Genomic DNA, 14,223 nt, shown 5'->3' on the forward strand with positions numbered 1-14,223 from the left:
ATATTTTGACATGAATCCACAGAAGGTGCTTTTGTATAATGCAGTGCCAGGAAGTTCAGAGTATTATAGCAATGCTATTGCTGACATTACCACCATGCTGTCCAATAGCAGTCTAAAGAGGAGTCCTAAATACAATTTCCTCATTGTTTGCATTTTTTTTTTGTATGGCAGGCTCATACTGCCTTGCCTAACTAGCATAGTGAAGTCTGCCTGGAGTGAGGTAATAATTGATTAATGAACTGGTAGGTAGTTTTCATTGCACAATCGATTGACTCTCCAGATGGACACTTCCATACCATATTGGAACGTCACTCCTTTGGCTGGGAATATATATAATCACCATCCACATCAGCCTTTATCAATCCACTGCTAGATGAAGGATTCCCTAAAATGTTTCCATTTGCTTAGATCTACAGCTTATACATACATATACACCGATCAGCCATAACATTATGACCACCTGCCTAATATTGTGTAGGTCCCATTGTAGGTGCTTTCGGCAGTGGACAGGGGTCAGCATGGGCACCCTGACTGGTCTGCGGCTACCCAGCCCCATACGCAACAAACTGCGATGCACTGTGTTCTGACACCTTTCTATCAGAACCAGCATTCACTTTTTCAGCAATCTGAGCTACAGTAGCTCGTGTGTTGGATCGGACCACACGGGTCAGCCTTCGCTCCCCACGTGCATCAATAAGCCTTGGTCGCCCATGACCCTGTCGCCGGTTCACCGATTTTCCTTCCTTGGACCACTTTCGATAGGTACTGACCACTGCAGACCGGGAACACCCCACAATAGCTGCAGTTTTGGAGATGCTCTGACCCAGTCGTCTAGCCATCACAATTTGGCCCTTGTCAAAGTCGCTCAGGTCCTTACGCTTGCCAATTTTCCTGCTTCTAACACATCAACTTCAAGAACAAAATGTTCACTTGCTGCCTAATATATCCCACCCACTGACAGGTGCCATGATAACGAGATTATCAGTGTTATTCACTTCACCTGTCAGTGGTCATAATGTTGGGGCTGATCGGTGTATATTGTTGCTGGGTAGGGCACAAAATGACCCGCAATGGCCTGGGCAGTGTATAAGCACTTGAAAACACCTGATCTGCAGGACTCCACTGGTTGGCCTGGTTCCAGTATAAAAAGCAGGAAGCCAGCACACCTTGTTGGCGTGGAGGGATGGGGGGCAGCAGCATTTGCATCATATCCCTGCCATTGTGCATGCTTTTTTCCTTAGATCCCACCTATATCTGTGTCCATCTCCATACTGTGCCACAATACATACATACATATATATATTTCCCCTTTTCATAGGAATAGCATTTCTTTCCACTTCTCAAACTCCTAAGCAATAATCAGTTAGACAGCTGCATCAATCGCAGAGCAGTCGAGTCATTGGTGTGGGTTTTTAGCTCAAGCTGCTAGAGGGTTATGGGGGTTTACAGTGTCCTTTCAAATTAAAATGCCAGGAGAAAACATCATATTCATTTGACACATTCTTAAAGCTGTGAGAGAAGGATTTGACCACAGTGTCAGAACCAATCCAGCAAACCTCACAGCCAGTTTACCTGGAACAAATTATGTAGGGTGACATACATTGTGCAGGGCACAGCCTTTAGATACACTCTTAAGGCTGAAATATATAACCTTGAATTATAATGGGGGCAAAAAAGGCCCAAAAACTACCAGTAACAAATGCCATTCTTACAATATACATACAACATGACACACTGCCTGGACGTATTTGGTAGAAGCAGGGGCTGATGTAAATCACTTAGTTTTCCCTGCTCCTTGCTCATTTCTGGTAAAACTACCCCTATTGTGTTGAGCCAAGCACACAGGAACACTGGAAAAATCAGTCATAATTTGTACATGTATTTAAAGAATCATGGCTCTTTTTATTTACTTGTTGTTTCTCAATGCCTTTCGAATCTAAGCTGTAGATTGGGGTGCACTGCTCACCTATATTCTACATTTTACAGAAGAACATAGAGAAAGCAGTGATCTACAGCCTTGGGCCTTGCCCCATTTCAATTAGTTTCTTAAGTCACACATAAAACATCAATTCCCATGAACATAAAAAATAGGTATAAGCTTCCCAATTCTTGTAAAAAATGCCCTGGGACCTGGAGCCTGGGAAATGGGACCATACCATTTCCAGAAGAACCTGATTGTCCTTGAAGTCCATATCCTTAGCCAACGAATTACCAAATGTACAGAGCTACTGGGATCTTATAAAACTCAAGCTCATGTTGTTTCTGAATGTTACATTGCCACCACACAACTATTAAAAGATTGTATGAACAGAGAGACATCACGAGATACTATCCAACCCATGAAACATGACTCTGTAACACATCTAAAACCAGCATTTCAGATAATAATTTAGATGGCTTTGTATAATTTAAACCGTCTTTCTTATATGAAATATCAATCTTAATTTATCTTAAAATTACAAAGACTTGTTTCACATACAGTGAGGGAAAAAAGTATTTGATCCCCTTCTGATTTTGTACGTTTGCCCACTGACAAAGAAATGATCAGTCTATAATTTTAATGGTAGGTGTATTTTAACAGTGAGAGACAGAATAACAACAAAAAAATCCAGAAAAACGCATTTCAAAAAAGTTATAAATTCATTTGCATGTTAATGAGGGAAATAAGTATTTGACCCCTTCGACTTAGTACTTGGTGGCAAAACCCTTGTTGGCAATCACAGAGGTCAGACGTTTCTTGTAGTTGGCCACCAGGTTTCCACACATCTCAGGAGGGATTTTGTCCCACTCCTCTTTGCAGATCTCTCCAAGTCATTAAGGTTTCGAGGCTGACGTTTGGCAACTCGAACCTTCAGCTCCCTCCACAGATTTTCTATGGGATTAAGGTCTGGAGACTGGCTAGGCCACTCCAGGACCTTAATGTGCTTCTTCTTGAGCCACTCGTTTGTTGCCTTGGCTGTGTGTCTTGGGTCATTGTCATGCTGGAATACCCATCCACGACCCATTTTCAATGCCCTGGCTGAGGGAAGGAGGTTCTCACCCAAGATTTGACGGTACATGGTCCCATCCATCGTCCCTTTGATGCGGTGCAGTTGTCCTGTCACCTTAGCAGAAAGACACCCCCAAAGCTTAATGTTTCCACCTCCATGTTTGACGGTGGGGATGGTGTTCTTGGGGTCATTCCTCCTCCTCCAAACACGTCGAGTTGAGTTGATGCCAAAGACCTCGATTTTGGTCTCATCTGACCACAACACTTTCACCCAGTTCTCCTGTGAATCATTCAGATGTTCATTGGCAAACTTCAGATGGGCCTGTACATGTGCTTTCTTGAGCAGGGGGACCTTGCGGGTGCTGCGGGATTTCAGTCCTTCATGGCGTAGTATGTTACCAATTGTTTTCTTGGTGACTATGGTCCCAGCTGCCTTGAGATCATTAACAAGATCCTCCCGTGTAGTTCTGGGCTGATTCCTCACCGTTCTCATGATCATTGAAACTCCACGAGGTGAGATCTTGCATGGAGCCCCAGACCGAGGGAGACTGACAGTTATTTTGTGTTTCTTCCATTTGCGAATAATCACATCAACTGTTGTCACCTTCTCACCAAGCTGCTTGGCGATGGTCTTGTAGCCCATTCCAGCCTTGTGTAGGTCTACAATCTTGTCCCTGACATCCTTGGACAGCTCTTTGGTCTTGGCCATGGTGGAGAATTTGGAATCTGATTGATTGATTGCTTCTGTGGACAGGTGTCTTTTATACAGGTAACGAGCTGAGATTAGGAGCAGTCCCTTTAAGAGAGTGCTCCTAATCTCAGCTCGTTACCTGTATAAAAGACACATGGGAGCCAGAAATCTTGCTGATTGATAGGGGATCAAATACTTATTTCCCTCATTAACATGCAAATCAATTTATAACTTTTTTGAAATGCGTTTTTCTGGATTTTTTTGTTGTTATTCTGTCTCTCACTGTTAAAATACACCTACCATTAAAATTATAGACTGATCATTGTCAGTGGGCAAACGTACAAAATCAGCGGGGGATCAAATACTTTTTTCCCTCACTGTATATGCGGAACCTAAATGGCCTAAATACCTGCTTTTACTGGATACACTATATCGGAGATCTCTCCTTGTCTAGAGATCTAGACACACACACACAAATATACAGAAAGAACTTTGTAGGGACATATTATTAACATGGATCTCCCAAACCCCCATCAACAGCTGAAGATGCAACAAAATAAACTAGACTAAATTTACAACTATACAGCAGAATATGAAAATTTTATCGGGGAACAATGGCTAGGAGAATTTGAGCAACATTCAGCTTACTTATTGGGTTGAGATAAACAGCAATAACAAAACATTATAACATTAACATTAATTGTATCCTTACTGATAACTCACAGGAGAAAGCTGAATTAACACAAACAAACAAATAAATAAATTGTATTGTACCAAGCATGCACCATGCAAGTTTATCTGCATCATATGTATGCCTACAAAATGTAAAAAGTACTTTTCTTTAATTTAAAAATGAAATAGATATTTCATGAGCAGAAAATAAAAAGTTTCATCTCAAAATAGGATGTGGAAGGTTGAATTTAAATACCTTATAATAGGCACATTGACACTGCCATTTCTGATCCGGATCAAATGCATTGGTAGCATTTGATCCTGGCAGTGTAAATGCTCGACCAGCTGAAGTTTTGGTATGCACTGCATGTGTTTTAGAGGCAGGGGGCAGACAAACACTCTTTGCATCAGTGGAGCAGATAGGACAACACTTCCATACCGCCCGTATTATAAATAAAATACTGTAAAAATGAATACTAAATGGCCTGTTATTTTATGTTAGAAAAAATATATAATTGTATTTTCATTTTCAATGTTTCGGTTGTGAAAAAAATATGCAAGTGCGTTGGGATTACTTGTTATAATAATTCATAATGAGATAAATACCATTTTCATTACAGCCTTGCGTTCTAAAAGACTAATTTAATATATACTTATAATTAAGTTTGGTCTGACGTGCTAATGCGGCAGCATTTTAAAGGCAGGCGGCAGACATGTATTACTGGAGCAGATAAGAGACCCTTCCCTACTTCCCTTATAAATAAAACATTGTTAAAATTAACACTAAATGGCTTGTTACTTTATCTTAGCAAAAAATACAGAATTGTTTTTTAAATTCAAATGCTTCAGCTGTGAAAAGTAACTTATTTTATGTTTGCAAAAAAATGTTGGATATGTATTTTAAATGCCTTGGTTGTAAAAAATATGCAAGTGTGTTGGTTTTACTTGTAAGAATAATTCACAATGAGATAAAACAACAATTTGTGATATGGCCGTGTTCTGAAGGACTAATTTAATAGATGCATTTAATGACTTGCGTGCTGTGCGCATGCGAGGACCCTTGTGGCTGAAAGCTGATCCTGATCAAATGGCAGTGTAAACAAAATACAACTGATCGTGATCAAATGTTTCAATGCATTTGATCCAGATCAGAAATGTAAATGTGCCTAATGTCCCTGGAGAACAAGGTTCAGGTTTCACAAAATAAATTCCCTCAAGAGCTATAACAATCTGAGACACTGAAATACCCCACTTCAGGAACTACGACCAAGGCTTTTGGATTACAATTCAGAATTGTTGTTACCATCTCCCAGTTTACAACACTGGGTTTACTGCGGCTTTTACTAGCCTTTCTCCAAGCTTCTCTTCCTATCGCCCTATCCTCACACATAACCAGGACAGCTCGTTCCTCGAGACAAACCCACAACCCCCTGCGGTGTGATGTCACAATATATATATATGCGACAATATATATATGCTGCTGGTACAGTAGCAGCATTTTCTTAGTTTAAACTGCATTGCCAGCAAAGTCACTGAAACTCACATTCAAGGTGCTTCATTATCTAATTTACAGTGGGCTGAATTATCTTCTAAATGCCAGAAAAGACACATAATTGGATTGACAATTACTGTTACTGTATGATTAATCGTGAAACTTGTATTTTGTTTCAACTGTAATTTGCCCTGGTTAAAGGCGTCTGCTAAGTTAAATACCAATAATAGGGCAAAAAGTGTTGTTTGAAGTTACAAATCTGCAGAAAGAGTAATAAGTTAAGGGAGTCACGTTGTGCTGTTTAAAAGACATATATACTAGCACAAATGATGACGATAAAAATAACACGACTACGAAATAGCTAATATGTATTGTTATTGTTGCACTTTTCTTACAGTAACGTAATGCTTGTCTGAATATAATGTCTATAGACGATTAGCTCTTCCTAATCTCTCTTAACAGTAATGTGCATTTATTACGCTGTCTCCAATCATGTAAAGCATAAAGAATAAAATAGACAGTCCTTTACAGGGAAAGCTCTATCGCTCGTAGTGATGTTTTGTCTTAAAAAAAAAAAAAAAAAAAAAAACTAAATACAAACCAAACCCACAATCGCTCTGCTCCTCCCAACAACAAATGATAAACTTCCAACAGCCTGGTTTTACAAATAGCTCCGGGACGCTGCACGGCACGGCATGGCATGGACGCTTAAGCCAGTGGAACCGAGACAAAAGATGCATCGTGCAAGTGGACAAGCTTGTGTTTCTTTCAACCAAAAACAATAAAACTACCACTAGTGAAACAACTGGAGCCTACTTTATTGAGTAGCTAGTTTATTTTACATTTGATCCCATTTAATAACTGAACAAACAATCGAACTCACCTGTGAGCCTTTCTTGCTGCCAGGCAGGTTGATAATAAGAGTTTTCCCTCTGATCCCACAGACAGGCCTATGGATAGACAGCACAACAAAACCAATTACAAAGAAAAGCATATTTGTTAATATGATGCACCTCAATAATCCTTTTTATTTTAGCTCACTTCAGCTATCAAAAAGTAGTGAATGCACAACAAATAAAAAAGGTTAATGTATTCTGAAAGTGACCCACTCCTTTTTTGGGGGATCTGGGTAAATAAACATACATTAAAGAAAACAGCCTTTTCTTTTTCAAAGTGCTGAAACTGCATTTGCTGCACTTGTTCAACACCATGCTTCAGTAATAACACAATGCAGACAGTATCACAGGGATGCACATGGCTGGAAGGAAGAATAATAGGATAAATTAATCACTTGAAGTTTCCCTTCTTAAAATCAGTTATCTGTTGTGTATCTCTGTGCCTCCATACTTCAAATTGTCTGACCCCCCACCCCTCACATTTTTTTCCACTTCAATATATAGAGATACAACAGGCCATGAAAATATACATGTATGAAAAAATGTAATTTGTTTCAAGGAGACATGGTAATGAATGTAGGAATGGAACTAACAAAAAAAAGGGGATTCAAGTTTTCAGGTTTTGCACTTTTTTTTTTTTTAATCTTGCTTTCATTGCAAACCACATGCACTTCACCAGTCATTCATTAGATATAGTAGTGTTAAATCCAGTTCATGACTAAATAAATAAATACAATAAAAATGGCATAGCATGTAGCCTATCTTGCTGTTATCTGGCTATTATTATAACAGCACACATTTTAACCCAACCACTTCATTAATTTGATTGCCAGCAGGTTATTTTAAATCTGTGTGTCATCCGGCAATTTTTGACGGGAAATTTAGTAATATGAGTTATTAGATTATTCCACACATCCACAACTCCTAAACAAAGCTGCTTCATTTCCACTTGTGATAGGTTCCCCATTTTGATGTTGATCAGTAATACTTTGGGCTAACTTCTAAATATATAAATTGTCTCTCTTAACAATCACCATTTGTTATCAGCAAATTATAACATAGCAAATTATAATATAACAAAGAAAAGAAAACAATCAAACCAAAAAAATCTATCTTTGGAGTACTTGGCTACACTTTGGAAAAAGAAAATGGCACAGACTAAATTAACAGCCAACCCTGTACTGGACAAATAATTAATATACAAATTTGATACAAAGTATGACGATTTTATTTATATCTATTTTATTCTGAGTCCACAACTCTACCATTTAGAAAAAAAATAATCATTGAATTGACTGCTTGTTTTACCTTCATACAGATACTGCATTAGTCTCACAGAAACAAAGCCACATTTTTGCAAGCCTAAGTGAAGACATACTAGAATGCATTGCACAAAAGTATATGTTGTTCAGAAATGTACTACATATTTCAAGATTTCAATACTTGCATAAATGTGGACTATTAAATGGTGACTATTAACCATAGTACATTATATATACAGATGGGTGACAAATTAAAGGAAATACCTGAATAAATGAGTGGAGAAATAAAACGCATGCAGATGCCTCCAAACGGGTGTACTGCGTGATACAATTAAGAAATTAATATCCTATCATGCTCTGTGGCATGTATAAAAATGCTGAGCAGGCCCAGTCGACCTCGGTTTGGGATCAAGATGGCAAGAGGAAAGGAACTAAGTGACTTTGAAAGAGGGGTCATTATTGGGGCATCATAGGCACTGGTCTACAGAGATGTGGAAAAAGTAAAATATGGTCAGATGAGTCATCCTTCACCATATTCTTGACAAGCTGGCAAGTGCATGTGTGGCGACACCAAGAGAACGGTACATGTCTGACTGCTTGACCCCTACAGTGAGGGGGTCCAGAGGCTCTGTTATGCTGTGGGGGGCATTTTCCTGGCATGGTTTGGGTCCACTTGTCCCCTTAGAGGGTAGGGTCACCGCAAATCATTACAACGTTATTCTGAGTGATCACCTTTATCCTATGGTGACACATTTCTATCCTGAGTGGTCTCTTCCAGGATGACAATGCCACATCCACAGGGCACGAGGGCTCACTGAATGGTTTGATGAGTATGAAAATGATGTGAATCGTATGTTATGGCCTTCGCAGTCACTAGATCTCAACCCAATTGAACACCTATGGGAGATTTTGGACTGATGTGTTAGACAGGCTCTCCACCACCATCATCAAAACACCAAATGAGGGAATATCTTTTGGAAGAATGGTGTTCATCCCTCCAGTAGAGTTCCAGAATCTGTGCCAAGAGCATTGAAGCTGTTCTGGTGGCTCGTGGTGCTCAACACCTTACTGAGACACTTTATGTTGGATTTTCCTTCAATTTGTCACCTGTCTGTATGTGTGTGTGTATTATATATATATATATATATATATATATATATATATATATATGAATTACAGCATAAACTGCACAATCATTTGTTGAAAGTCCTTGCAATTAATTTATAACACAAGTCATACGTTTCATGATCCAAGGATGTATAGTTTGTGTATGTTTGTCTTGTTTTTTAGCAACTGCTGGGTAATAATGCATGATTATGCCAGGTAAACCAGATCTTATGTGCTGAAATCCCAAGAGACCCAAGTATGCTTCCTGCTTTGGTTTACATGGCATTTTAAAATGACTGTAAACTTGAAAAAGCGATTCACCCTTTCCTTAAATGTGTGGGAGCTATGATTATAGTCAAAACTGTGGATGTTATTTTCTAGTGCATGTGAACTGGCAGTGTTTTCCTTGGATACTACAATTCAACCAATTGTCTCCTTCCCAGCTGCAAAAGTGTCCTACAGGCATCTATTATTGTGACATCACTTATCTCTGCCACAGAAACACTTTTCTTTAAACAAGTTGGCGTTTCAGCAGCAGCTGGCACTAATGCACTTGCACTAATGCAAACTGACATAACTATTGGATTTCTAACTTACAAGTTTAAAATATTGTCAAGAGTGAAGAAGACAAAATAAACTGACTTTAAACAGCTGACGTAACATGAAAATCTATAATGCACCTTTCCTTGTGGAAAAATATAGTCTTTACCGTAGATATTCTTACATTTTCTCAATAATAATGTGTTACAATTTTGTGTGAAGAGTTGAAAAGGTGAAGTTTCAAAAAAATGACTTCTGTAGAGAACATGTGTCAAACCATGTTTGTGTTGGTTTCCTAGCATGAGGTTTTAACATTATACTGGACATCAGGGAAAACACTTATTTTCTCCTTCCACACAGTGAGAGAAGTGGAGAAGTTGTCATGGTGGGGGTGTTGTAGGAAGCTCATCTTATTTTATTTTTGTTGAGGAGTTGTGCTGTGCTTACCTGGAAAGCATTCCCAGAGGAGTGACATTGAGTGATCCCATCAGCATCGCCAACGCCATCCCAGGGGCCTCCCGCTCAATCACTTCTTTTGTGGCCTATAATTAAAGGAGAGAGGTACTGTAGCGATGGGAGTTTAAAAAATACTAAACACCAAAGTGCAAGACAGTCAGAAGGAGCATTAACTATTTTCAGGGAAGGAGGATGAGGGGGAGATCAATAGGATCTCTAGTCATGTATAACCACTTTGCAATTGTAAAAATCCCATATTTGTCTTCTTCTTCCAAATCCTGCAGAGGCTTGGAAATCCTGCTTTTCCCATGTTCAACGGCCAGAAAATCAGTGCTTAAAGATTAAAGGATTTTTTTTAGCAGTTGCACAACTGTTAATAATCTAATAATATGAACAATAGAATTGTAAAGCTGTTACACTGAAACAGTTGTTACACATTTAAATTAGGGGTGCACCGATACACCAGTTGGTTAGATGATCGGCAGGGATAAGAATACATTACATTATAGGCTTCCTTGGCCAATAATGTTTATGGATACTGAAGCCAACCGTTGCATATAATGTTGTGACAGATGGAAATCTATTGGCTGTGGTGTACAATGTGCAATCTATAAACTATAAACATGGCTTTTTCTTTAGGTATATAAGTGTGTGAAAAAAATATCAGAATGAATATAATAATTGGTAAAAGGTGGCTACTAAGAAATAAGAAGCAAAACCTGCATTAAAGCAACTGTCTCTTTATGAAGCACCTTGGGAAGTCTAGGGCAAATGCTGAGGTTTGAAGATGCCCTTTCAAATTCACACCTATAGGTTGGGGAGGGAACAGAACCAAAAATAAAATCAAAAAAGGTCCATATAAATAGTCTATATACACGAGGTGGATAGGGAACACTCATTATATCATGCTACGGATGACAGAAGGCTGTTGTCTAAATACAGGCCTTTATACTTTATGTGAGGTGTCTCCCTTGTTTGCCCTTGAGTTGAATGACACTTCAAACATACCATTAGTAAAAGTAAAAAAAGAAAAAAAAACAGCGGAATAAATAAGAAAAAAGGATCAAAGGGAGAGAAACATGCAAACGAGCTCCATAAGCATACTTTCCCAAGCACACAGAGCCTCATAATGAAATTCAGGCCCATTCTTTAACTCGAGAAGAAAAATGACCTTGACAAAAAGCCATTCTCTAACAGGCAACAGGAGTATAAAATATGTATAGGCTACACAACAGAAGAAAGGCAAAGGGTGATAATTCCTGATAAGCAACGAGAACTTCAGTGTATGCCACTAATTATACAGCCTTCTGAGAGCACACATCCTTCCCTACTACAGATCTGTTCAGCTCCATTCAAAGTGGTGTCAGTAAGCTGCTCTACAGACCTGTCTTCAGTCCTCAATACTGTGCAATAAAAATACATAAATATATGCATTAAACTGTACTTCTGACATGTGCCAACAGAAATGTTTCAGCTTAACTTCCCATTAACTATAATACATTTGATTAAAGGGTTAAAAAAAAAAAAAAAAAAAACTTAATTAGCAAATAACAATTTTGTTCTTCCCCTCTCGTATCCCAATTTAGAATAGCAAACTACTATACTATATACACGCTCCTTCAGGAGGGATGAGAGAGCTAAGAACCTAATTCCCACCACCCCATTGGAAGTAGTGTTTATAATTTATTTATTTATTTATCTATTTATTTATTTATTTCTTTGCAGACTCCCTTGTCCAGAATATTGTTTAAGTATCTGAAGATTGAATGATGCCAAAAAGCAGTTTTTCAACCCGAGTCTTTGAGAGTAAGATGCCATTAAACTTAATGGGGGTGAGGGGAGGGCAATACAAGCAATAGTCTAATTTGGAAATATGTCAATTTTGTGTCTGTCAAAATCTATATTACATTATAATAAGTGGAAGGGTCCCTTTCTCAATAAAGTGCCTATCATGCTTTGGCACAGTCGATCCGCACAGCAGAACAAGGGAATCCCTGACGTCAGACCTATCACTCCATCACGCGCACCTGTGCTCAATCTAACTCCCATTAATAGGAATGGGGTCACTTTTTACTCACATTATCACAGTATGCAAAATCACATTCAGAAGAGGAGAGAGCTAGACTGTGTCATGTACCTGTGTGTTCTTGTATAAACTTATTTTGTCTACCTAATTCTCATCAAAGAATCCAACAAAATCAAAGGCTGTTCTGTTTGGTTAATGCTCTAGTCACAATGCAGTTAAAATAAGTCTAAATGGATGGGGAGGAAAAACTAAACACAAACTAGAGATTAACAATAGTGCTCAATGTGGCTTGCATTATTTTATTTTTTAACAGGTTTAAGCATAACACCCTTTCGCAATCCTCAGAGGATATTCCCTGGTTCAATGAAGACTGTGATACAGAATCAGTGGTCTTTTATCTAACCCAGAAGAGACCAGATGGGGCCTTCAGCAGCTGGATGAATGAAACCGGCTGAGCAATATCTCTAAAAACCAAATAGTGTAGCAGAATTATACAGGGAAACAAACAAACATAAACACACAAATGCATTAACTGATCTATGAAATGGGACGGATTGACTAACCCCACTGCAGACAATTTTTTCTTTGCCTGTCAATATGCAACACATTGTGTGACATCCCAGCTAAGTGCTCCTTTTCATCACATACAGTAACGCAAGACAGTCGAAGCTTGGCACTGTGCCTCCCATCACTGTCTAGAGACTTTAATTTCATGGTGCTATTTATGGTATCTGAGCAGGCACCACAACAGCGAAGCCTTGAATGTAGGTGCAAGTGAAAAACATCTCTATTGACAAAACGGCTTCTCACTTCCATTGCATCAACTGAAACTACTCTGAATTTCCCATGTTATTTTAGCCTTGTGTGATTTGTCATTGAAACAATTTAAGACGCATTGTTCAATGCAATTTTGTGAAGTTAAGGAAGACTGGGCTGTCACATTAGAATGTATGAGACTATTATTTATGTATTTACTTGAAGCTGTTCATCTTTTAAACAGCTTTGGTCTCTTTTATGGGAACAAACACAGAGTACACTGGAAATTGCCATTTGATCCATCATTCTTATTTGTAAGGAAATAACTTTGTGATCCGATAATTACTGGTCTAATTTTGAATACAAATAAATACATTTCAAAGTCCCTTCCCATCACCCAATGGTTGTCTATGTTTATTCTCGAACTAAAAGACAGTCACTGGTATGACGACAGAAATTGATTGTGGCTTTGTGTATATTACCTTACTGTTCTGATTTCATATGACAAATATGAATGTGAAACACTAACACAAACAGCAAAGCTATACCTAATAAAGACTAATGTAGCTCTCACCGATAGTCTCATAGGCATCGGAAAGACAAAAGCATGCTATGACAAAACCTTTTAGAGACATCAGGTAACATGGTATAAGTAGGCATATACAACATTTGAATTAAAGGTTAGGTGGTTATTTTTTTTATCACATATTGCAAAATAAGAAACAGAATGCATACCAAAGCTGGATATAAAGTACAGAAAAATTTAATATTGTATATTATATTCTTCTTCACTCTCAGGTCAGTACATTATTTCATCATTGTGCCACAGTGTTATGGGAATGCTGAATACACTGACAATAGAAGCCTACTTTGACCTCTGAACCCTACAAAAGAACTACAGTGCTCCTGTCACAACAAACACAAAATGATCAGTTGCCTGGTTTCATGCAGTAAAACAGGAAGGCTGACCCAGATGTCTCAGGGGCTTTAGCATAGAGTAAGTAGGAGCATGTGAATTCATTTATAGATTGTGAGATGAAACTTTAATACATTAGCTTAGTGGCTTGGAGAGAGAATACCACCTGGGTAGTCTTGATGAATTACATCATTTTAAGTCCTGCTTTATCGTGACCATCATCAGGATTATGAAAAAAAATTATAAAAACAGCAGAAGCAGCAAAAATAACAAAACCAAGAAACCAGAGTACTCTGAGGTATTAAAAATAGGGATAACTCTCCTAAGAGGTACAATTGGTAAAAGCATCTTCACACTTCTGGGCTATGAGAGATGAAGATACAAGTACACAATCTCTGAAATGAACTCTGTTGAGTTATC

General features: G+C 38.4%; 1 protein-coding gene across 12 annotated transcripts in view; it reads right to left on the bottom strand.

The window, feature by feature from the left end:
- The window catches only part of gphna (gephyrin a), a 278,299-nt gene that overhangs the window by 120,451 nt on the left and 143,625 nt on the right, over positions 1-14,223 (bottom strand). For all 12 annotated transcript variants that reach the window (XM_066694145.1, XM_066694146.1, XM_066694142.1 and 9 more), the window contains exons 5-6: positions 10,097-10,191; positions 6,728-6,794 (exon numbers count right to left, since the gene is read on the bottom strand). In XM_066694145.1, coding sequence (XP_066550242.1) covers positions 6,728-6,794; positions 10,097-10,191 — 162 coding nt within the window. The remainder of the gene's footprint in view (positions 1-6,727; positions 6,795-10,096; positions 10,192-14,223) is intronic.

The sequence above is a fragment of the Amia ocellicauda genome, chromosome 21 (assembly GCF_036373705.1).
Source record: "Amia ocellicauda isolate fAmiCal2 chromosome 21, fAmiCal2.hap1, whole genome shotgun sequence".
Taxonomy (NCBI): Eukaryota; Metazoa; Chordata; class Actinopteri; order Amiiformes; family Amiidae; genus Amia; species Amia ocellicauda.